Source organism: Pelodiscus sinensis, chromosome 5, assembly GCF_049634645.1.
Source record: "Pelodiscus sinensis isolate JC-2024 chromosome 5, ASM4963464v1, whole genome shotgun sequence".
In the NCBI taxonomy this organism is placed as follows: Eukaryota; Metazoa; Chordata; order Testudines; family Trionychidae; genus Pelodiscus; species Pelodiscus sinensis.
The window spans coordinates 40,714,762-40,740,190 of record NC_134715.1 but is presented as its reverse complement, the minus strand read 5'-3'; the positions used below and the strand labels follow the sequence as shown (position 1 = coordinate 40,740,190).

The following is a 25,429-nucleotide window of genomic DNA, read 5'->3' as shown; positions in this document are numbered from 1 at the left end:
TTACAGAAAATTCTAAGGCTATGTCTAGACTATAGGGTTTTTCCAGGATACCAAAAACTCCGCAATGTCCAGGGAATGTGTCTGCTCTTCTGCTTTTTTTTGCGAAAGACCAGATGCGCTCTTTCGGAAGCCCTGTCTTCCTTCTTCCACGAGGAAGAAGGGCTCTTCCGAAAGAGAAGGATTTTCTGAAATTTGACCCAGTGTAGACAGGCCAAATTTCGGAAAAGCCTCTTCAAAAATTTTTGTACCTTTTTCTGATAGATAAGTGTAGTCTAGACGTAGCCTAAGATAGAGAGTCATCTGAATTTAAATCTGAGTACGTTTCTTTCTACTTACCCTACAACCCAGTAAGTCATAGTTGGTGGTGGTTTTTTTTGATCAGTCCAGTTATCAGGGGAACACTCAAACAAAACACCATGTTCTCTCACTACACTGAGGTCAGAACTTGCTTTTCTGGAATCTGAATCGCTCTCACTGTCTGTATTTTTCTTTTTCTATAAAATAGAAAATTAAATATCAATATAGTGTGAAATATTTTTTCTGCATAAACAGGAATTTGCATAAAGAGAACTGCAGTGTGATTCATTTGGGAGGAGCAGGGGATCTGTGTGGGAGGATCTCGGTATCATAATTACTATATGTGTAAAGTAAGATTTGGAAAATAAAATTAATTTTCTAATGTGTAATTTTATTTTCTTCAAGTGGCTACACACAGTTCTGTTAGTTTGATAGTGATGGTCTTTCAGACTTTCCACATATTGGAGGGAGATACAAGCTCTCTTTTGTGATTATTTTTCCTCTACAATCTTCAATCTCGCTGCTAGTGCATATGAGATAATAAAGCCATACTGAGAAGCTTGGCATTCCGCCATAGCTAAGGAGAAGCAACAAAAACAACAAAAATGTGACAAAACAAATAATAAAACTAAACATTGCACTGGAAAGTGACATTTGAATGAGCTTACTTATACAGGAGCTTCTTTTTTAAATAAACAATTGAAATACTTAGCCAAAAGCACTTCCTCTCACTCGTTCTGAACATCCCAACAAAATAGATTATTCCTGTGCTTTACCAAGTCAGTTAAGGATAAAAAATCCTTTGTAGAAGTGCATGGTGTTTTTTCCATTGAACAGCTTGCAGCTACATGGAGAAGATAAAATTATATGCATGGAAACTAATTTTCTTTCTCCTGACAGAAAATACCCTTGGTTCTGGTAGTCCAGTATTGATGGCTTCCTTCTCACAAAACATACCCAGTGGGGATAAAACATACAGGATTAGAGTTTCAAAAGTGCTTACCATGGCCTAATTTTACTCCTACAGAAGGTACCGGGAGGGTTTTTTTTTTAAATAAGTAATAATAATGCTTAGTAAAGAAGTGACTGAAGATCAAGTTGCTGCATGGCAGATCTCACTGTAAGATGTTCTGAGCTGCAGTACTCAAGAGGTGCATGGGTATCTGGTGAGTAAATCCTTACTGTTGTAGAGTCTTGACTAGACAATCTCTAGATCTTAAACGTTTGATGACACGAGGAGAAATGGAAGTGCATGCCCCTTGGAACTGCATCCTGTTTCAACAACCAAGTAGTATAGAATAAGTGCCAATCTGGGAGAATTCCCCAGATCCCCTGAAATCTTGCCAAAGACCTTTCTATCCCAGAGCCGCTGCCAGATTGAACGGAGAGGAAAAGAGGCCTCCTTGGAAAGAAAAATATCAGAGAAAGACCTGAGGAACTACTGTTTGTCTTAGGCAGAAATAGTTGACAGGACTTTCCACTAGGCTGTAGAAGTGCAAGTTTGCCAACAGGAATGGAAGACATTCACACTATGTTCATGTTTCCACATCTCACCAAGATGGAATAATTATGTCGACAGAAGAGCACTCTCCCATTGGCATAGAAGAGCACTCTCCCAGACGTGCAACAGCAGCACAGCTGCATTGGCACCACTGCACCACTGTAGGATAGTCTTGTCCTAAGTCTATTAAAGTTAGAAGTTAGTCTGTGTTTCTATTTTTACTTCTTAGGTAACCAATTTTGAGCTCTCTGCCTGCTACTTTTAATCACTTAAAATCTATCTTTCTGTAGATAAGAAATCTGTTTTATATTTACCTAAACCGGTGTGTTTTTAGTTGAAATGTTTGGGGAATCTCTGCTGAAGTTAACAAGGCAGTTGCACATCCATTAAAATTACCTTTTTATTGGAGAGTGAAACTAGGTAATGAACTTGCACTGCTAAAGGCAGTCTTGAGCAGTGTAAGTTGGTACATTTCTTGTACTGACTGGTACTTATCTCTGTATGATTCATGAGCTTCTCAAAGAGTATTCATTCAATTTAGCTGGGTGTTAGACAACCCAGGCTGGAGAGTTAAGGGAGCACAATGGTTTCCTAGTTCCATGTTGTACCCAAGAGATCCTGTACAAGAACACACATTTCAGATGCTGAAGAAAAGTATCAGAATCTAAAAGTCTCGGAGGGGTAGCCATGTTAGTCTGTTACTGAAAACACTTTAAAAACAACGAATGGTCCTACAACACCTTAGAGACTAAAAATTGAGATGGTATCATGACACTGTGTACTTTTTTTGTTAGTCTTTAGAGTGCTGCAGGACCATTCGTTGTTTTTTACATTTTATCAGAATCTAAATTGCCTGTCACCAATGGTACAGTTACAGTTTCTGGTTTTCAGTGTTTATTTTTCTCCATTTTGAATTTTTGCATACATTTAAATACAGTAAATAGTGATTTTTTTCAGTATTTAGAAAATGGTTTATATATGTGTGTGTGTGTATATATTTATATATATATATATATATATATATATATATATATATATATATATATACACATATATTAAATTTTATATAATTAAAATATATTAATCAATTTTCTTGCAATTATTTTGGTTCAATATTGTGCACATCTCTAAAATTCCAAAGCCCAGCAATGTTTCACAGATCTAAAAGTGCTGGAATGTGATTACGTATTTCTGTGTATCTTAGTTATCTATTTATCATGCATTGTGAATGAACTAAATAGTCCAAACTTGTCTTCTTGATCCATAGCTTTTGAATGCTAAGCAGACAGGTATAGCATGTGTTGTTGGACCAAATGCAGTCTGTAAATTTTCTCTCAGGAATAGACTAGTTATCCAGTCCTAAAATTTTATAAAACTGGTTTACACCTGTGTGCTTGACTCTCAACAACAAGAAAACCTTTGTTCTCCAGAGCATATTCATCAGTTCTTTTTGACCTTCAGGCCATTGTGAGCTCAGCTGGCGTCCACTATAATGACATATGGCTGAAACAGGCAGGAAGGGTACATGCTGATGTTGCTGTGGCCATGTCCATAAAAGATGTTTTCACTTTCAGACATGTGTATCCAATTGTTATTAGTTACACCTGGAAATGTCTGTGTGTGTGTGTATGTGTATGCCAGGGATTTCCTTATCCAGTTACTTTTATTGCGAACTAAAAATTGGAAACCCTATGCACCTGTTAGTTGTGACTAAAGGTAATGTGAACTTAAAGAAAAGGTTTCTGAACTTGTGTTATTTTAACTGTTTGTATACAAAACCAACATTCTCCCTTTTTTGATCTATGTTTTCTGCTTGCTTTTGTATTTCTGTACCAGCCTAAAGAAGTGCTAAAGGTATAAACTAATTTGCGGCCAAAATTCCAATCAGCAAAGCCTCAATTTATGTACAGTTGATGAAAAAAATCCCACTATTCAGGTCTTTTTCTAAGTATTAAGAAACTAACAGACTTATCCCTGCAGTAACAGTCCAATCTGAAATGCCCTCTTAGGTGAACATGCCTCACAGCTCACACCTCCAAACTACAAACAACGTTGAAGGAAGATTACACTGCTGTTTCCAAACTGTATTTATTCAGTCTATACCAGTTCTTTCCATTCCTCATAATTTGTCCACAGGCAGGAAAGTGTAGGGAATGCCACCTGTTCAATAGCTTGGGATTGCTTCTCACTCACTAACTGTTCTGTCTGTTTCTTCTAAGACCTTAAAAATTGCTACACAACATCTGTGTATATTTATGTCAAAATGTAAAGCTTTTGCCCGCAAAGGAGCTGGAGAGTTCAATTGAATTAGTCATGGATTATCAGCTATATTTTAATTTGGTTCAAGTCAGTAACAACTGGCAGTTGCTAAAAACAAGCCAGGACTGTAGAAAAAAAGATTGTATTGGACATGCATTGGTGGATCTATTTATTACCCAAGTCTCTCAAGATACATGTAATATTCATTTATTTAGTTAAGTTTTTTGCATCAACTGGTTGGACTTCCCTGCACTGGCACCCTCAGGACCTGACCAGTCCTGGATGAAGATTTTTGCTAGAGCAGGGAAGGTCATTTCTAGCCCCCCGGCCACTGCTCCCCCCACCCAGTCCTGGCCCAGACCACCACTGGCTCCCCACCTGCTGTCAGACCTGCTGGCTTGCTGACCACGCTGGACAGCCCCACTGACGTATGCTCGACAGCCCCACTAGCAGTTCACTGAGGGCAGCCTGCTGCCCTGCCACTGGATGTTGCCTGACCAGAGAGTCCCAGGCTATATCTAGACTTCAGGCTTCTTTCGGGAGAAACTTTTCCAGACGAGATCTTCCGAAAACCTTCTTCCAGAAGAGCGCGTCCACACTGCCAAAGCACATCGATCTGCTTTTTTGAAAGACAGCGTCCAGACAGATTGGATGCTATCTTGAATAAAAGGCCACCTGGTACCACTTCAGACAGGGCTTTGGGTCACCAGTTGCTTCCGAGTGCTGGTGTCGGAGCCTAGCACAGACACACACTTAAAAGGACCCCCCTGGACAGCTGTTCCTCTGCTTCTGCTGTCTGCTTGCTACCTCTTCGAGGGACAGCAAAGCTCTTGCAGTTCCTGGTGCAGTTGCCCAGCTTTTTTGGACGCCACAGTTTTTGTCTTTGTATCATGGAGCCGGAGCTGCCCCTGGGCATGCGATGGCCCCACATGGCCAAGCTGCAGTTTCTGAATCCCTTTGTGCCAGCTGCCTTCCTGGTCTTGACCAAGCTCGAGCCCAAGGTCATTCTCGGGACCCTCTCCCTGGGTGTGGGAGCAACACCCTTGCCACCGCAACCCTCAGTGGAGAGGCGTTTCTGGAGGATTGACAGCAGTTCTGACTGGTGGGACTGGCTGGTTATGGAGTGGTGGGAAGACCAGAAGTGGCTCCAAAACTTCCACATGTGAAAGGCCACCTTTTTGGAGATGCGTGTTTGGCTTGCCCCACCCTCTGACGACGCGATACCCACCTGTGGCCTGCCATCCCCTGGAGAAGTGGGTTGCAATTGCTGTCTGGAAGCTCACCATACCAGACGGTGGGCAACCAGTTCGTTGTGGGGAAGTCCACCGTTAGGTAAGGCACTCTTGGGGGCTGAGGGGGTATCCTGGAAAAGGGGTACCCTTGGGAAAGGCGGATTGGAAGTTCTGGGGGGTGGAGTGGGGGTAGGGCGGAAGCCATGTCCATTGGGGGTTGTCCCATTCCGCCCTCACAGAGCCCTGCTGCTGGAGGGTGGCCTCATAGGGGGTGGCTCCTGGGGTGTTTGAAGGGCACAGGGTACGGAAGGGGGGTGGGCACTTCCCAAGGGCTGAGACACTCCCGCTCTCATTATCTGTTTTGTTTGTTTCCTGGGAGACCTGGACCCAATCCACCTGGGAGACCTGGACTCGATCATGGCTGGATTTGCTGCACTGGGGTTCCCAAACAGTGGGGGAGCCATAGACGGGATCACATTCCAATCTGCGCACATCAACATAGAGCGGCCCAGTACATCAACCACTAGGGCTACTTTTCTATGATGCTGCAGGCCCTGGTTGGCCACTGTGGACAGGTCACGGACATTTCTGTCAGGTGGTCGGGCAGGGCACATGTTGCCCGGATTTTTCGAAACTCCAGCCTTTACAGGAAGCTGGAGGCAGCCACATTCTTCCCTCACTGGGACTTTGCGGTTGGGGTTGTGCAGATATCACTGTGCATTGTGGGGAATGCAGCCTACCCCCTGATGCCGTGGCTAATGAAGCCTTATACTGGCAACCTGGACCCCAGCAGGGACCAATTTAATGCCCACCTGAACCAGACCAGGATCCAGGTGGAGTGTGCCTTTGGCCGCCTCAAGGTGTGGTTCAGGTGCCTCCTGTCCTGCCTGGACGAGGTGCTCACGGCATGTAGTGGAGAGGAAAAGGGAGGCCTTCCTCTCAGGGTGCGGAGCAGAGGCCGGCTGCGAGGCGAGACCCTTTGAGCAGCTGCAGACAGCTGCCATCCAACAGGCCCTTGAGGCTGGGGTGTACATTCAGGAGGCCCTGAGGGAGAGTTTCTCTCAAGAACCCCAGGAACTCTCCCCAGGGCCTCCCCACTAAGGGCCTCTGGCTTGCTACATATCCCTTTCTCACCAATTCCTCTCTTTGCCCCTTCCCTGTCCTCTCAATAAACACACCTGTTTGGTTTTGAACACAATGAACTTTGTATTTGTCTTTTTAAAAAAAGGGGAGGGGGAGGAGGGCTCCTAACCTGGAGGGGGAGGAAGGCTCCTAACCTGGAGGGGGAGGGGGGTTCCGAGTGGCATCAGGGTTGACTGGATGTGCCTCCTCAAGTGTAGGGACCTCATCAGACTTGGGGTTGGGTGGGTCCTGGGATCACAGCGAGGTGGGTAGGAGGGGGGGCTGGAGCAGGGGGAGGGGGCAGGGGCATGGGCATCACTTGGGGGAAAAGGGAACAGGCATAGCAGAGAGGGCAGGAGGGTGGTAGGCAGAAGCAGTGACACCAGAAAAAACTGTAGTGCAGACATACCACCAGTTTAGAGAGTTTCCAACTTGTACTATTATCTCGCATGTACATGAATTACATAAGAATTCAAACAAATTTATGATCAAATACTAAATATACCCAGAAATTCTTAAAACTTAACATCCTCAAATAACTGCCAGAACAATGATCTCCTCCATGATTCTCCATCAAAACTTCCAACCAGAAACAAAAAAAAACTTGGGAGAACAGGAATGTTTTGCAGCTTATTCAGATAGTCACATAATACAAATTTTGGTGACTTAAGACCTCATTTGATTTTCAAAAACAAGAAGCCCTTGCTATAAAATACCTTAGCACCAGAGTTCACCCTGATAAAGCTTTAACTGACTCAGATAACCACAAGTGCCCTGATTTCACCATGGCAGAGAGACTGTCTCAACTGGACAAGATCCATATGCACACAATATAATTAATGACGGTGCAATGATATACTGTATAAATCTCTACGAGTGTGTTAATAGGAAGTCTTGTTAAGGGAAAAGTCTTATTAGATGTAATTATAAATGCTGCTTGCAAGAAATTGGAAGTGTGAGCTCCTCATGTACCTGTCTCACACCCAGAAGAGATTACATGAACATGAATAACATGTAAGGAATTGGTAGTGGGAATATGTTTTTACTAGACAGGTGTCCACATTAAAACTCCCGTCATTACAAACACCAGTGTCTGGCCAACTTCTTGGCAGTTTTAGCAGGAAAGTCAGAGACTGCAAATGAACTACCCTCTTACTTTCAGAGATATTATCTTTAGCTCAGGGCTGAAAAACAATGGCAGGGCAGTAAGGGAAGCTTAAACAGTCTCTGCACATGCTATATTCTTTGTATGAAGGAATAGAAAAGTTGTCATGCTAGCATCCTTCAAAAGTACTACATTCACAACAACAACAAAAATCCGTTTTTGTTGAAGTCAGGAGAGGGTAAATGATTTTAGTTCCTTTCTTATCATGCTCTTCCAGTAGCCTAGTGTGAAGCACTTTGCTAATTATGGGCAGTATGGAAGTCATAACATCACAGAGCAATCTGATTTTCAGAGCACTGTCTTCCAACACATGTTTGGTTGGAATATCTGTCCCAGAGGCAATCTGCCCATACAGGCAGTCCCCGGGTTACGTACAAGATAGGGACTGTAGGTTTGTTCTTAAGTTGAATCTGTATGTAAGTCGGAACTGGCGTCCAGATTCAGACACTGCTGAAACTGACCGCCAGTTCTGACTTACATACAGAATCAACTTAAGAACCCCAGGCGTCCCCAAGTCAGCTGCTGCTGAAACTGATCAGCAGCTGATTCCAGGAAGCCCGGGGCAGAGCAACTCTGCCTGGGGCTTCCTGTAGTCAGCGCTGGTCAGTTTCAGCAGAAGCTGACTTGGGGACGCCTGGGGCAGAGCAGCTGGGGTGCTACTGGACCAACCCAGCAGCACCCCATCTGCTCTGCCCCAGACGTCCTGATTCAGCCGCTGCTGAAACTGACCAGCAGCGGCTGAATCAGGACCTGGGGCAGAGCAGCTGGGGTGCTGCCGGGTTGGTCCAGTAGTGCCCACGGGCGCTGCAGGACCAATTGGCAGCGCCCCAGCTGCTCTGCCCCAGAGTCCAAAACAAAAGCCTGGTCTGCTGGGGGGGGGGGAGCACACTAGCTGCGCCCCCCCCCCCCAGCAGACCAGGGACACGGGGAGCAGAGCCGCAGCGGCAGCGGGGTGCCGCGCCTCTGAGGCTTTGCTCTGGCAAAGCCTCTGAGGCGCGGAACCCCCCCCCCCCCCGCGGCTGCGGCTTCAGTCAGGGTGCCTGTGGTCTGCTGGGGACCGTCCCCAGCAGACCACAGGCACCCGGACTGAAGCCGCAGCCGCGGGGGTCCCGCGCCTCTGAGGCTTTGCCAGAGCAAAGCCTCAGAGGCGCGGGGAACCGCCGCTGCTGCCGCTCCAGTCTGGGTGCCTGTGGTCTGCTGGGGACGGTCCCCAGCAGACCACAGGCACCCTGACTGAAGCCGCAGCCGCGGGGGGGTCCCGCGCCTCTGAGGCTTTGCCAGAGCAAAGCCTCAGAGGCGCGGGGAACCGCCGCTGCTGCCGCTTTGACTGAAGCGGCAGCAGCGGCGGTTCCCCGTGCCTCTGAGGCTTTGCTCTGGCAAAGCCTCAGAGGCGCGGGACCCCCCCGCGGCTGCGGCTTCAGTCCGGGTGCCTGTGGTCTGCTGGGGACCGTCCCCAGCAGACCACAGGCACCGGGTCTCATGCGGCAGAAGCGGGGGTTCCCGCGCTTCTGAGGCTTTGCTCTGGCAAAGCCTCAGAAGCGCGGGAACCTGCCCGCTGCTGCCGCTTGGGTCCCGGTGCCTGTGGTCTGCTGGGGACGGTCCCCAGCAGACCACAGGCACCGGCACCCAAGTGGCAGCAGCAGCGGTTCCCGCGCTTCCGAGGCTTTGCTCTGGCAAAGCCTCAGAAGCGCGGGAACCCGCCCGGTGCCCCTGGTCTGCTGGAGACGGTCTCCAGCAGACCAGGGGCACCGGAGCAGCTTACGAACGGGGCTTTCTCACCCCGACTTCCGGGGCGAGAAAGCTCTGTTCGTAAGTGCGGATCCGACATAAGTCGGATCCGCGTAAGTCGGGGACTGCCTGTATAAGTAAAACACATGGTAAATAAAACACACACAAAGAATGTTCTAGAATGGACTACTTAAATGGTGATGTGAAAATAGTCTTGAAAATATTAAGTAGGATATTTAAGTACAAAAAACTATTGCATTAGGAAGACAAAGTTTCTTACTTCTTTTATCATGGTCTGCTGGAAAACAGAACGAATTGAAAGACAGCAACGATGAAAATTCTTGATTAGCTGAGGGTGGATCGAGCCACTGAGCTGTTGTACTTCTTTATGCACTGGAGTGATAAAGATTCCTTGCATTGTTTCTAAAGAAATATAGTGGAAGAGGGTGTTCTCAGGACCCGACGTCAACCTTCAATAATGAGAGAATAAATTATTCTGAATGAAAACTCATCTTAACATCATATTCTTACACTGGATTGCTGTCTGTGGTGGTAACATGGTATAAGAATAGAAACAAACATTGTCAGGATTTTCCTATTTCTACACAAGATACATTTCCTTCTAATTAAAATTCTTAACATTATTTAAAAAAACCCAGAGATCATGGAGGTAACTGGGGGTTACTGCCCTACTCTCAACAATTAGTATTACCCAAACCAAAAAAGAAAGCATAAATAAACAGCTAATTCAAAATAGAAAAGATATGAGTGACATATTAGTCACTAAGTCACTTCTGTGCTCATAAAGAACAAAGCTGTTCTTCAAACCAAACTACTGATCTTGTTCTGTGTTTATAAGCTTGAAGACAATTGCACTTCTAATGTTATTTTCTAACATCACTTCTACCATTATTTTCAATTAAGAATTTCCCCCACCAAAACCCTGGGTTAGCACCCATTTTATTTTCATATACAAGTTTCAGTTTTGGTAAAGAAGATCATTAGGACAGACTAGCATACTTTTGTCATCGTTTATTGACTGAAAACAGTGATTTAAAAGTATGTATCCAGCCCTCTTAAAGGAAATGGAGTGTGATATTTTTATATAAGATAATATTTATATAAAAACGTGTACATTTGCTATTACAGTGCTTTTGTTTAGTAATGCTAAGGGGGAGAGCTCCCTGCTAGCTACGCTTGCCAACCCTTCTTTCTGGGGGTAGGCAGTCCCAGATTCCCACCCCTCCAGCCACCAGGGAGAGCCAGTCTGAGGCATGGCAGAACTGGCCAATCCTGGCTCTCTACCCCCAGCCACCAGTCCCCCCTTGAAGACAGGCCAGCCCTAGCTCTCCTCCCCCAGCTGCCGGGTGTTTGGGGTGGGACAAGGCCATGACTGGCCCGGCTCTTACTCTCCGGCCAATGGTGAGTTGGTCTGAGACTGACCTGGCCCTCTCCCTCTGGCCACAAGGGGAAAGGGCACATGGCTCGCAGTCCTCCCTTCCCTGCTGCTCCAACTCAAGCTGACCTCTGGCATCCCCCCTGGCCGCCAGGAGGAAGGAGGGCGAGACCCAGGCCCTGTGCTCTCCCCAGGCCCCATGCTCTCCTCTCTGGCTGCTGGGAGGGAGAGAAGAAGGGGAGACAAGGCCCAGGCTGCAGGCTCGCAATTTAGAACTACAGCAGCTGCCATGTGGATTTCTCTCTCAACACCCCTGCCTCCCGCCATGAGCCTCGATGCAGCCCCCCACAGAACAGCACAATTTAAAACTCCAGCAGCTGCCAGCTACGTGGCTCCTGCTGGAGGTACAGCCAGCCCCAGCTCCAGCCCCAGCTCAGGGGATGGAGGGTTCCCCAATTCAGTCCCGCCTCCTGCAGCAGGCCTCTCTGCTGCCCCCACGACACTGCAGTTTTACTCCTCCCCTCCCACCCAAGTGCACCATCAGCAGCAGCAGCTTACCTTCAGTGCTGCTGCTGCTCAGGAGACATAGTTGCCAATCCCTGCTGGGTTAGCAGCAGGAACAAGGTGGGGCGGCTGAGGGGGGAGGGGCTGCAGGATGCAGAGTGATCTGATGGCGTCACTCTGTTAACCCCTCAGGAAAAGTTTTCTTGAATACATATAGCGATAGAATGCTGCAAACAGGAGGTTTGCTAAGAATAAGTGAAAGTGAGTGAGGAAGAAGGGTGGATAGGATGGTAACATTTGAAAACAATCTACTGACAGTAGTAATATTAAGCCTGAGGTAGCATGGGAGACTAACAGAATAGGAGTTAAGAGACAAGACAGTGGTTAGAAAGGAAAAATTCAGTGGTCCCTCAGTTAGTCAGAACTTCTGACTCCTCAAGATAATCTTCAAGATGTGCTTCAATGGAAAAATAAATTACAAAAGCTTCCCCCTTGTCCCGCCTTGAAAACTGGGAGGATGAGGCTGGATTTCCAGACAGAAGGCCAGATATTCAGTTATCACAAAGTGAAATAAATTCACTAACATGAATAGAGCTACATTGATTTATGCTGGTATGACTCAGAGTTTCAGTTAGAATTACACTGTTAATTAGTAAGAATACACACACTATTTAAATTATTAAATACACTTGATCAAATTCTCTAAGCACTAGCAATGTAAAAGTATAACTGTTAAAATGGTTACCGTTCATGGACACAGGCAGGCTCCTGCCCCATTCCTGAGGAGCTGGCTGCAACCCCGCACTGTTGCCTTCATACAGAGGTAGCAATGTGGGGTGCAGTCAGGAGCCACTACATGCCAGAAGCTGGCTTAAAAGCTCCTGGCGCACACTGTCTCCCTGGGAGTTGGGTGCCACCTATGCCTTTTTGAATTGCTGGACCCCTGCAAGTGTGTTATGGAGGTAGCAGGAAGTCACAGATTCCATGACTTTCTGAGAGACATCAGGTCTAGGGATGTGAAAGGTTAACCGGTAACTGGTGGGGGCTGGAGTGGTCCACAGGCTGGATTAGGGATGCTAAGGACTAGTCAACAGGATAGTCAACTAGTTGCTTTTCCCCTTTGCTGCCTCTATCAAATAGAGGCAGCAAGGGGGGTGGGGAGGGGAGAGAGAGGTACTTCAAAGTGGTAGCACCATGTGGAGCCCAGGCTCAGCTGGGCCTCTGTGAGGCACTGCCGGTTTGAAACGTCATGGAAGTGTTTCAAAGGAGCAGCGCCGCCCTATTGACTAATCGATAGTCGATGAAAAAAATGCATCAGTTATTCAATTAGTGAATTACATGATACTTAACATCCTTAGCCCGGATCCCACATTACATTAGATCAACCTAATGTTTAACTGATAACTGATTAACCTGGATTTTACATCCCTAATTGTGGTCCTGTAGCAGCCAAACCACTACAGCCAAACCACTCCAAAGCTCCCAGCCCTGTAATGCAGCAATGGATCCTCCTAAGCTCTCCAGTTGCTGGTGGTAGTGAGGACTCTGTAGCTCTCAGCCCCAGTGAGTGCGGGAGACCTGCAATTCCCAGTCATCACAGATAACTCCCAGCCCTGCAGTGTGACAGTTGATCCCCTGAAGCTCCTAGCCCTGTGGTCAGGGGTCCCTCCTAACTCCCTGCTGCTGCACACAATGGGTGAGACCCTCCTCCCTCCCCATTTTGTCAAAGATGTTTTTAGTAAAAGTCAGGACAGATCATGGCTTCTGTGAATTTTTCATCATTGCCCATGATCTGCCCTGAATTTTAATAAAAATATCTATTGCAAACTCATAGCCTTACACAGAACTTTTGATGATTTGCATATGTTTTTGGAGAAAAATGGTGAATGTGGCTTAAAAAATAAAATATTTAACAAAACCAGTATTTTCTTACTTGATAGCATTATAAAGTTCCATATCTTTTTCCGAAAGATTCTTTTTCAAGTTTCCTAAATGAAAAGGATTTGGAAGGGTATGTTTCTTTTTAGTGACCTAAAAAACAAATGACACAGTAAACTAACAGAATAAGGATATCTAAATCCAAGACCAAAATCCAACTGACATCAATTATTTAAAATATTAAATAGTTTCAGCAATTTTTAGAATCTATTTTATAGTGTAATGTCTATTTCAGGCTAAAATAGATTGGTAGCATTTGTTCAATGAATGGCAAGTTTCCCCAGTCAGTATTGCTTATTCATGTATAATCTTTGGAAAAATTCTCTAATTACTTCTGTAGTTTCCAACATAGTGGTGCCAAATTTAGTTATCAGAAGGCCAAATATTTAGAAGCAATGATAATCCAGAAGAAAGAAACTAGTTGTAATCTTAATCCAGAATGCACTGATGTCAAGGAGAGTCTTTAGGCTTTCAGGCTCCAATTTAGCAAGGTGCTTAAGCACTGCCTAATTTTAAACATATGAGTAATCTCAATGATCATATTAGTTCTAGTTTTAACTAACAACTGAAAATATGCTAACAAAATTCAAGCAAACAGGAAAACTTCTTATGCACCATCAGTTACATGATATAACCCCCCAAAAATATACCACAGTGCTAAACTGGCTTCAAAATAATCAACCACAATTTATAAAATATATGAAAAATTATCCTGTTTCCATCTATTCAGAAAAAATAATTCCTAGTGACGTGTCAGTTTTTGTTATTTTTTTCCTAACTGTCTCCATAGTCACAGAATGCAGCTAGAATCCATACCCTTACTATACATTTCTTAATAATTTGGTGTTTTTCAGTATTATCATTAAAACATTTACATAAGAATAGAGACAACCATCCATAATACTGATTAATTTCTAAACATTCCCTTAGCTATACCTACCTTTAAAAGTTAAACAGTTTAATAAATAACACACTATAATAACAATAATACCTTGAATAAGCTACCATTCCCCTCAGACCCACCAAAACCTTGGGATTCTTTTTGTTCATGTTTTTGGACCTGATCTATTGTAGCAAGTGGGTTAAGGCCTCCACCTTCTTCAGGACCTTCATTGCCATTGTCAGATCCTCCACTGCTCCTTGAGGGACTGGGCTTACGCGTCCTTAAGGAGGAGTCACTGAAGAGTGTTCTCTTGCTTGTTGGAGAGGTTGCTGTTTTGGAAGTATTTTGCAGTTTACTGAGAATTGGTGGGGTTGTAAAGCTTTCCAATTTGTCACGTGTTGGAGGAAGGAACCAGTCAGCACAAGACAGACAGGGAATGGAGGGAGATTCTAATCTTTCCTCTATGCTGGAATCTATTCCTTCCAACTGAAGTATAGTTGCTTTGACCTGATCAACATATATACAGTCTGGTCCTGGATTCCCAAAGGCTTTGGAAGTGCAGCCCCCTGCTTCCAGCAAAACACACAACATAAAGTGTCTCTGTAAAACAGACAAGAATATTAATCTTTGATTTAAAATACTGCATACTGTAGAATCCATTCTAGATTGCACTCCTTATCAAACCTGAAATGGTATTTTAGCAAATTACAAAGATTACAACACTAGACAGGTCCCTTATCCTCCTACAGGAGCCATTTTTTGTCAAAATCATACCTTTTGATGGTCTTTTTCCCTGTTACAATCCTCAAGCTAGTGAATGTTTATTTAATCACAAGTTATGAAAATTAAGTTACCGTGCATATGAGAAACTTTTAAATAATCATTTGCGGTTATTTAAAAATAATTTCCACTCAAAATGCAGTAATTGATATTTTTAAAATAATGAAATTAGTGTATGCTTATTGAACCTCCCCGGTCTGGCACCCTTGGAACCTGGCTGGTCCCAGACCAGGGAATTTGCTGGACCTGGGGAGGTAAATGCACCAAGGACTCCACTTTTCCTCTTGGCTGCCCCACTGCTGCCTGGGTCTCTGTTCTCCCCATGGGGATGCAGGGGCTCCACTTTCCCCCCACAGCTCTGCTGCTACAGGCGGCGGGGCGAGAGGGAGGCTCTGCATTCCCCCAGCAGCTTCCGTTGCCTCCCAGGGCTCGACACTCCACCCAGCAGCCCCACTGCCTTCAGGGGCTCGCCGCCCAGCAGCCCCACTGTCACCAGGGGCTCTGTGCTCTGCTGCTATCCAGGGATCTGTTCTCTCAACTCCCTAATCCAGCATACTCCTGGCTTTACGGGGTGATTCCAATGATGCCAGCCAGACCAGGGATGTTGCCAGATTACAGCGGTTTGACCTGTACTAGAAATATGCAATTACATTTAACAATGTAAAGACAACAGCAGAAAAGACAGTTAGATCATTGGTTTCCCTGGAAATTTTAACTTACCAAGCCAACTATTAGTAAAAAGTATCTTGCTTCAGGCTCTCTGTACCCTGTAACACCCGAAGCTTCACTTGCTTGGAGGTGATGATATGGAAATACTTCTCGCCATATCACTAACTGAGCAATTCTCTGTTCCGCTGCCAATGGTAACAGGCAATAATGCCGACTATATAAAGCTATATCAATAAGATCTTCCTTTGGTAAGTGATTGCCAATCAAATAGCCCTTAATTAAAGCACAAAAAAAGAAAGCACATTCAATAAAAACAACAATACTTTTCAATACGAGTGTCTTTTATCTAAAGATCTCAGTGTTTTGCACAGTAAAATCATAAGCTCTTTGAGGAGGCAGTGAAGACTATCTTCTTGTATGTGCACAGTACTTAGCAAAATGGGATCCTGGTCTATGATAGTGATGTTAATGCATAACTTGTCAAATGGTTAACGGGTACGTGGGAGCAGCCCCATGCCTGCGGCTAAGATACAGGCAGAGGGATGCTCCAGCACTGCCGGGCTCCCAGTCCATGTGGATTCCAGCAGAGGCAGCTGTGGCAGCCCCCATGGGGCAGAGGGGAGCTATGGTGGCAGCTGCCGCCCTTGTGTGGGGGACAGTAGCAACTCTTGCCTGTGGCAGGGCAACTCTAGTCTAACCCAGGTGAGGGGAAGGCCACTCCAGTCCCACCTACTTCCTTTTAATTGGTTAAATGAAGTGCTAGCACTATGTTTAACCATTTAACCAATTAAATGGGAGTTTACATCCCTAGTTCATGACTGAGGTTTTTAGGTGCTATGATAAAACAAAAACAAACAAGCAGCACACCTGTGAGTTATTGTTCCCATTTTGAAGAGATGCAAAATTGAGGCATACAGAAGTTGAGTGGCTTAGGCAAGTGTCAGTTCATGTGTAGCTTATATTGCCCCATGGTATATTTTTCAAAATTCCATGCTTTACTTAAACAGTCTCACCTTATAGAAGAGACAGGAGCCCAGAATCATATACAACCGTCTCATATCATAGTAATCTTCAGACTGCAAACAAAAATAGAGTATATTTACAACTCCTGACTGTTACATGTCTGAGTGAAGACAAGTGAAACTAAGTCCAATAAACGGCAATGTTACTTAATACTTCAATTTTTCAGAAAGCCTTTTTCAAATATTAATTTATTAACAGCGGAGCATCAGAGAGGTGAAGTTAGAACAAACAGCTAAATAAAATACAATATTTAGACTTTATTGTTGGTTTTCAAGTCACTTTAGAGCCATATTTATAGATACATTTTCTACGCAGTTCTAATCTATCTTACTGCATATCACCCTTACCTTGAAATAAACTACACATTTTGCACTATACAAACTATGTAGCTTATTTTGAGGTAATTTTGAAATAACTTCCAGTATCCCAAAATAGCCCTGCTGTCTAGACTGTAAGCAAGTGGCTTTTTTATAGGGTTCTCTAAGTTTCACAAGTCACAACAGGTGTATTATCATTCTTGCCACCAGAGGGACCTCATATCACAAATCTAGAAAGACAGCTATATGAAGATCCTTTTCACAATACAGGCAGTCCCCCGGTTACGTACAAGATAGGGACTGTAGGTTTGTTCTTAAGTTGAATTTGTATGTAAGTCGGAACTGGCGTCCAGATTCAGCCAATGCTGAAACTGACCAGCGGCTGACTACAGGAAGCCCGAGGCAGAGTTGCTCTGCCCTGGGCTTCCTGGAATCAGCCACTGATCAGTTTCAACAGCGGCTGAATCTGGACGCCTGGGACAGAGCAGCTGGGATGCTGCCGGGTAGGTCCCCGCAGCGCTGCACCTCAGCGCTGCGGGGACCAATCCGGCAGCACCCCAGCAGCTCTACCCCAGGTGTCCCCAAGTCAGCCGCTGCCTCGGCTTCCTGTAGTCAGCCGATGGTCAGTTTCAGCAGCGGCTGACTTGGGGACGCCTGGGGCAGAGCAACTCTGCCTCGGGCTTCCTGTAGTCAGCCGATGGTCAGTTTCAGCAGCGGCTGACTTGGGGACGCCTGGGGCAGAGCAACTCTGCCTCGGGCTTCCTGTAGTCAGCCGATGGTCAGTTTCAGCAGCGGCTGACTTGGGGACGCCTGGGGCAGAGCAGCTGGGGTGCTGCCGGGTTGGTCCAGTAGCGCCGAGGAGCGGCGCTGCGGGACCAACCCGGCAGCGCCCCAGCTGCTCTACCCCAGGCAGCGAGAAAAGCCTGGTCTGCTGGGGGAGGGGGCCCAGCAGACCAGGGAAACTCAGGCGGCAGGACCGCCGAGACGCGCCGCGGTCCCGCCCGTATCCTCCACGGCTTTGCTCCACGTCTCCCTGGTCTGCTGGGGGGCCCCCCGCAGCAGACCAGGGAGACACGGAGCAAAGCTGCGGAGGACGCAGGCAGCGGGACTGCGGCGCGTCTGGGCTGTCCCGCTGCCCGCGTCGTTGGAGGGTTTGCTCTGCGTCTCCCTGGTCTGCTGGGGCCCCCCCCAGCAAACCAGGGAGACGCGGAGCAGCTTTTCTCGCCCCGGAGGACGTGGGTGGCGGGACCGCGGCATGTCTGGGCGGTCCCGCCGCCCGCGTCCTCCGGGGCGAGAAAAGCCCTGTTTGTAACTGCGGATCCGACATAAGTCGGATCCGTGTAACTCGGGGACTGCCTGTACCTAAAATATGTTACCCAGCATTAACTCATTCATTCACCTTCTAATTTAATCAATAAATGCTCTCACAATCATAACATAGATCTCAGCTGAGCAGCTTTAATTTTTATTGTAATGGATACAGTTAGCTCTGCTCAATAACAGTATTCATAAATATAAATGTTCAATAATCATTCATTCAGTTTATTTAGGGATCAAATGGATTGGTTCCTATTAGACACAAACAAAGAAGTTTAATAAGAAGTGAGACATACATCTGCCTCATATTTATAGTTCCAGACAGTTTATTAGCATATGACCTATGAGGAGAGGCTGAGGGAGCTGGGTCTGTTGAGTCTGCAGAAGCGAAGAGTGAGGGGGGATTTGATAGCAGCCTTCAACTTCCTGAAGGGAGATTCCAAAGAGGATGGAGAAAGGCTGTTCTCAGTGGTGACAGATGGCAGAACAAGGAGCAATGGTCTCAAGTTGCGGTGGGAGTTATCCAGGTTGGATATTAGGAAAATCTATTTCACTAGGAGAGTGGTGAAGCACTGGAATGGGTTACTTAGGGAAGCAGTGGAGTCTCCATCCTTAGAGTTGTTTAAGTCATGGCTTGACAAAGCCCTGGCTGGGTTGATTTAGTTGGGATTGGTCCTGCCTAGAGCAGAGTGCTGGACTTGATGACCTTCTGAGGTCTTTTCCAGCTCTATGATTCTATGATTAGTTTTAAAAAAAAAGGGAAACCCCCCAACATTTTCAGTATTATACATATTCAATAATATTTTTATATTTGGGCACAACAGATCCATCTATAAATTCATTTTTAAAAAAGTTTCTTCTGAAGCAAAACTTTAAAGAGGGACTTTCACACTGAGGAGAAAAAATTCATAAATGTAAACATATTTATTTCTCACCATTTGATATGTAAAAACATTTCAGAGGGGTAACCATGTTAGTCTGTAACTGAGAAACTTAAAACAATGTCTACACAGCAGCGTTATTTCAGAATAACTGATGTTATTTCAAAATAACAATGCACGTCTACACTACTAGCCTTTATTTTGTTGAGCTCGAGCACTTCTTATTCTGACTCCTGTAAACCTCATTTTATGAGGAAGGGAAGTTGAAGGAAGAGTGTTCTTCTTTTGACTTTCTGCTGTGTAGGCAGTGCCTAAAGCCGAGTTAAGCTATTTCAACTGAAGCAATTGGTGTAGCTGAAGTTGCATAGTTTAATTCGACTTTAGCCCAGCTGTGTAGACATACCCCAAGAACTATTCATTTGATATATAGTAAAGGAAATATACAAATAATGATGTCTGAATGACTTGCTTCTTTCACGTCTGTCGCAAGATAAAAATTCTTGAAAACTGACATTCTCTTCTTTATCTCTCTCTCTCAAGTACACAATTTTATGTCAATGATATTTTATATCATCATTCTCTATCAAATATTAGGTTTCCATCATTAGGTGTTTACAAAAATGTGGTAAAAACAATGTCCTAAACAGCACTGCTTAGCCATTCACCTACTCTGATACTGAGACTTTTAGTTGCTTTCTTAAGATAGGAGGGTCCTGTTTTTAATTCTGTAATTTTAAGGACTATCCTTAACCACTTGAAAGGAAAAGTTTGATTTTTTTTACTTATTATTAACTGAAAAAGAAAAGAAACATGTTATAGCAAATAATGTTTTTTAAGCTGAGCTAAGAATAAGTCAAGCTTGCAATTATATCAAATCTAATTTCCATTCCATGTCCCTGTAGTTACTTATGTAATTGCAGAGAGAAATTCAGGACACGCAATATGGATAAGATTGATATAAAGTGTAAAAAGGGAAAGTTCTTTAAACTTTTACCCCAAATCAAGAAAAAATATGGATGACTGTGCCATCACTGTGACATAGATTGCTTATTTGGTTACGAAAACTGATGGGCTTTGATCCAAGATTTCTTCGAACTACTGAATGTGAACAGCACAAATTGTCTGCCCTGTAAAAACGTGCTCCTTACCAGCTCTGCAAAATCAGCAGCCTCCAAATCACTCAGTGCTGTGTCAATTTCCATCTGAAATATTGAAATGGTAGATAACATATTTTTCTAACAAATATACTGATAATTACAATAACCATGAACTGCATACGACCTAGTACTGCTAGCCTCAAAAGTTTGCAAGTCATAATTTATTAATTTAGAGGCAAATGGTAAAAAAAATTGTACATACTTTTTGTAATAATAATATTAAATTTCAAGAATATCTGAATTCTCTAAAAGATTAAAGAAAAATCTTTTCCAGTTTCTGCATATTTCCCTCTTTTTGGAATGATGGAAAATATCAGTCTGCTTTGTCTGTCTCGTGAACCCACTGTTTAATATAAAGGAGATGTCAATCTTACTTTCTTCATGGACTAAAACTTAAAGGCAGGAGGTTCCCTTGAAAGCTGGCAAAGCTTTAGTATCCAACAGAGTTATCAGAAAAAACGTTTTCACTTTGGATTTAGTTTTTGTCTCTATGGAAATTTCTAAAGCTCTCTCACAACATTACCTTTGATCTGCTCAAACAGCAATAAGCTTGCATATTTCTTTAGCTTCAGGAGCTGTTGATTAATAAAAGTTGTACTGAAAATACTTTAAGTTAAAGTACAAAATAGCAACTAGCCAGGTTCATGGCAAATTTTTTACTTCATGAAAAGAATTTTTTAAGGCCCTGGCATCCCTTTTGGGCTCTGTAGACAAGCTGTCTCTTACTGTGACATAGTAAGTTTTTCAGATTTATAGAAATTTAACCATGCTTTTGGCATTCAACAAATAATACCGTCTTTCAACTTCTTCCTTAGTTTATAACTAAATTATGCATTTATTCCACATAGAACTGATGTTATTTTTATTATTAAGGGGGATTGCCAGACTAATTAAAGTTGAAACTAACTTTCAAATATGAATCTAATTTTAACCCTCTCCTAATTTCACCAAAACTAATCCCCCAGAAATGTCCACTTCTTACACAGTTTAACTTTTTTGAAAAACATGGACACAAAAGTTTCAGAAACATAGGGGGTTTAAAATTGTTCTTATATACTTTTCAAAGATTTTCCTGATACTTTTTTTGGCACTCTCTCCTCAAAACAGAGTCACATAGAAAGTTCAAATTTTATTTCCCTAAGAGTGTCAAACTCACAGAAATTTCTTTCATAGATTTTCTTCAGGGGGATAGATGTCAGAATTAGAGATTAACATGAACAACAACAAAAAAAACCCACACAGCTATATATACTGTGTTTGAAAAGTCTGTCATATGTAGCAAGCTGCCCCAGGTAAACACCTTCATTTCTCAGAATCCAAGCTTTTATTTAAAAAACAAACAAAATAAAATCCCAACAAACTCCAATGTCTTGCCCTAATGGTTGCAAAGATAACCTTCCAACTATGAACAGAACATAAGAACCTTAAATTTGTACATTCTTAAATTTTCAGAGAACTACAGTGTGTCTGCTGCTACTCAGAAGTTTCACAAGTTTCAGCAGAAAGAAAACTGATCAGTATGTTGCCAGTTTTCACTACTGCTAATGGGAACCCAATCGGTAGCAGTGAAATCGAGAAGAATCAGGTCAGGTCAATTTCATTCTGTTGCTACAGATGCTGGCACTGAGCTTTTCACAGTGGAGTAGAGAGAGGCTGGAGAGAGGTTGATTACTGGAGACAATTCTTGCAGGAACCAGGAGAAAAGCAACAGAAATGCCCCCAAAACTGTAGCAGGAAAGCACTAGTATAAACATCTCACCTTGTATGCAGCTAGAAGGCTCTTGTGTGGGAGCAAAGAAGGCAGATGAAGACTTCTCCCTTTCAGTACCCATGGAGATTTAAGCAGAAATTCCAGCAACTGGGAAATGGTGGTAATGGTGGAGACTGGTTTCTCAGTTAAAATGCTACACCTGCATGGTGGATCCCACTACTCATCTTTCGGTCTTAATTACTAGGTTTAGTCCTCTGAGTTTTAGATGTCTGATCAATTTCTAAGCCTAAAGTATTTCTAAGGGAGTGGTTGAATGGGTTAATGTATGTATGTGTATGGCTTATGAGGAAAGGAGATAGAGATGGGAGACATGAGAAAAGAAGGGAACAGATGGGAGATTTTTGGGGAGAAGGAGATAAGACATAAGGGGATTCACAGAACACAAAGATAAAGAACAGTATGACAGTGGAAGGAGAAAGAAAAATAGAGTAAACAGTCACTGAAAACGTAGCAGAAAAAACACACCATTATTTAAAAGAAAGTGGATGAAGAAGTACTTTTTAGGCTATGTCTATATTAGCGAGGTTCCAGAGACACAATTGTACCAATGCAGCTGCACTACTATAAGTATTTTATCTAGCTGCTCTAGGCAGACGGGAGAGAGCGCTCTCATCTACATGATTAAACCACCTGCAATAAGAAGCAGAGAATGTTTCCCAGCAATATGGTGCTATCCTCACTGATGCTTCTGCTTGTGTAACTTATGTCAGTCAAGTGGTGTTTTTTTTCCTCTACCCTGATACACATCTTACTGACAAAAGTGCTACTGCACACATGGCCTTATGGATTATGCTTCTGAAAGTGAAAGAAACAAGCTTTCAAACTTACACAGAACCCTTCTTTGGTCTGTGGAGCGTACTCAGAGGGTCACAGCTAAATACAAGGACAGAACAGACAAGGAGTGACCATTCAAAATGAAGTGAGCAGTTAACACCTATATAGTTATGCAATGTAGCACTTTAAAGACTAACAAGATGATTTATTAGATGATGATTAGATCTGAGGAAGTGGGACTGGCCCACGAAAGCTCATCATCTAATAAACCATCTTGTTAGTCTTTAAAGTGCTACATTGTCCTGCATTTTGCTTCAGCTACCCCAGACTAACACGGCTACATTTCTATCACTATATAGTTATGGATTACCACATTTTACTTCCCAGATAACCATCCCAAACACAAAACTTGTACCCACATTCATAGCCTCAAAAATGTGCTGTGGCTATCTGTATCCATATCCACGGATGCGGATATGAAGTGGATATTCACGGATTTACAGGACTCTGCATATCAAGGAATCTGTTATCTACAGCTAGGAATTCCCACACAAAACCCCATGAGAAAAAAATCTGGGTTACACACCTTAACACAAAAGCTGCCTTCAGCAAAGACATTTCACAAAAGGAGATTGTTAAATGCGGCTCAGAGGGACAGTAAATTTGGTCACTCCTGGCATATGCAATCTTCAGAAATCTGAGAGCCAGGATAGACCTGCCAGGGGTCAGGCCTCAGCTATGTGGGAGGTTCCTGACAGGGCTTGGGGGTTCAGGCCTGTGGGAAGCACCTGACGGGACTTGGGGTTTCAGCCTGTTTCTGTTGAAGTCCTGAGCCCTGGTGCATCTCACAGGGCTGAAGTTCCAAGACTTCCCTCTCCACTAAGCAGAAGCCCCTACCTCACCACTCCATTGTCAGGCAGAAGTCACAAGTTGTTCCCTGCCCCTCCCCAATCTGGTAGGTGGAGAATGGGGGCATGGTGGATATAGGGCTCTGCAAGCTGCACTTAAACAGTAAAAAAGCAGCATGTACTCATGAATCACAGTTTGACCACCTTTGGCATTTGCAGTGGACCACCCAAATACTCTATGGGTATGTCTACACTTCCACCCGCTTTCAAGAGAGGGATGCAAATGAAGACATTTGAAATTGCAAATGAAGCTGGGATTTAAACATCTCATGCTTCATTTGCATAATCGTGTTATGGCGCTATTTCGAAATAACAAATGCTGTTAAGACGCGGTTATTTCAAGAGAAAATCCTTCTCCCAAAATAAATGGTAAATCTCATTGTATGAGGAATAAGGGTTATTTCGAGAGAAGGGTTTTCTCTCGAAATAACCCCGTCTTCACAGCATCTGTTATTTTGAAATAGCACTATTTTGAAAAAGTGCCATAACACGATTATGTAAATTAAGTGCAGGATATTTAAATCCTGGCTTCATTTGCAATTTCGAATGTCTTCATTTGCACCACTCTCTTGAAAGAGGGTGCAAGTGTAGACATACTCTTAGTGTACTTGTTTCAATACAGTGAAAATCCTCTCAGACTATATACTCCTACTTTTCACCTACCACGCACACTGGAACCCAAATGTACAATTTAACAGTTACAATTCATACTCACTGGAGACCACATCTTGCAAGAAATCTTTCCTGGACCCCCTCTTCTGGTCTTTAAATAATCCCTCAATCTCTTCATGATCATCATCAGAAGTGAGATGTCCACAGACCAGGACACACCGACTCAGACCAACAAATGCATAACCTATAGATATATCTCCACTGCTGCAATGTTCGATACCTGCCTCACCATGCCCTTAAATATACATGAGTGCACCAACAACAACTATGTAAATGAAACAGAACAATCACTAAATTTTTCAATGAACTCACACCAAAAATGATAAAAGACAAAAACCACCATACAACAAGTGGTTTTCATACAAGAATCATTCCATACCTGACCTCTCTAGTCCTTGTCCTCAAAATAAATCTGCACAATATGAGCCTGGAAATTTAAATTCATAACTCTAATAGAGACCAAAAATCATGGATTCAGTTTAAAAAAAAACCACACTGGATTTATAGCTCATTATAACAACCCTAAACATGGAAAGGTATTGACTGCCCACTTCACCTTGAAGGGTCTCTTGCAATATGTGTAATCACATCTTGTTCCACCCTTGCATTTAGCTATGACACTTTGACACTCTCATACTTGAACAAAGTTTTGTGTACGCTTGACTGTGTACGCTTGAATGCTTGTCTCTCTCACATTCAGACATTGTTTCAATAAAAATGCATTACCTCACCCACCTTCTTTCTCCAATATCCTGGCTACAACAACGCTTCAAATAACTATTATTTATTATAGGGGGAAAAAAGTAGTGAGAAAACTGGAAAGGAAAGGTTATACAAATAAAAGAGATGCAGTAAGTTACTTTTCAAAAAGTGTATTAGGTCACTGAATGACCCTGTGATAGAACTGAATATACAGCACTGTCCAACATATACCGGTAACTATTTTTTCCCTTTAAATTACAGGATCATAGCTTTTGTACGTAGGGATGTAAGGAACCAGTCGACTATCCAATAAGCTTTTGCTTATCAGATAGTTGACTATAAGCAAAAGCTAGCTCCTTGACTAGTTGCTCCCCCCCCTTGGTGCTTTTAATAGAGGCAGCAAGTTGGGGTGGAGGGGGAGGCAGGAGCCAAT

The 25,429-nt window shown here is 43.7% G+C and overlaps 1 protein-coding gene across 1 annotated transcript in view; it reads right to left on the bottom strand.

The window, feature by feature from the left end:
* INTU (inturned planar cell polarity protein) overlaps positions 1-25,429 on the bottom strand; it is a 116,298-nt gene that overhangs the window by 2,260 nt on the left and 88,609 nt on the right. Inside the window, 7 exon segments of the mRNA XM_006131792.4 lie at positions 337-494; positions 9,585-9,774; positions 13,138-13,235; positions 14,134-14,625; positions 15,526-15,747; positions 16,488-16,550; positions 20,161-20,214. Coding sequence (XP_006131854.2) covers positions 337-494; positions 9,585-9,774; positions 13,138-13,235; positions 14,134-14,625; positions 15,526-15,747; positions 16,488-16,550; positions 20,161-20,214 — 1,277 coding nt within the window.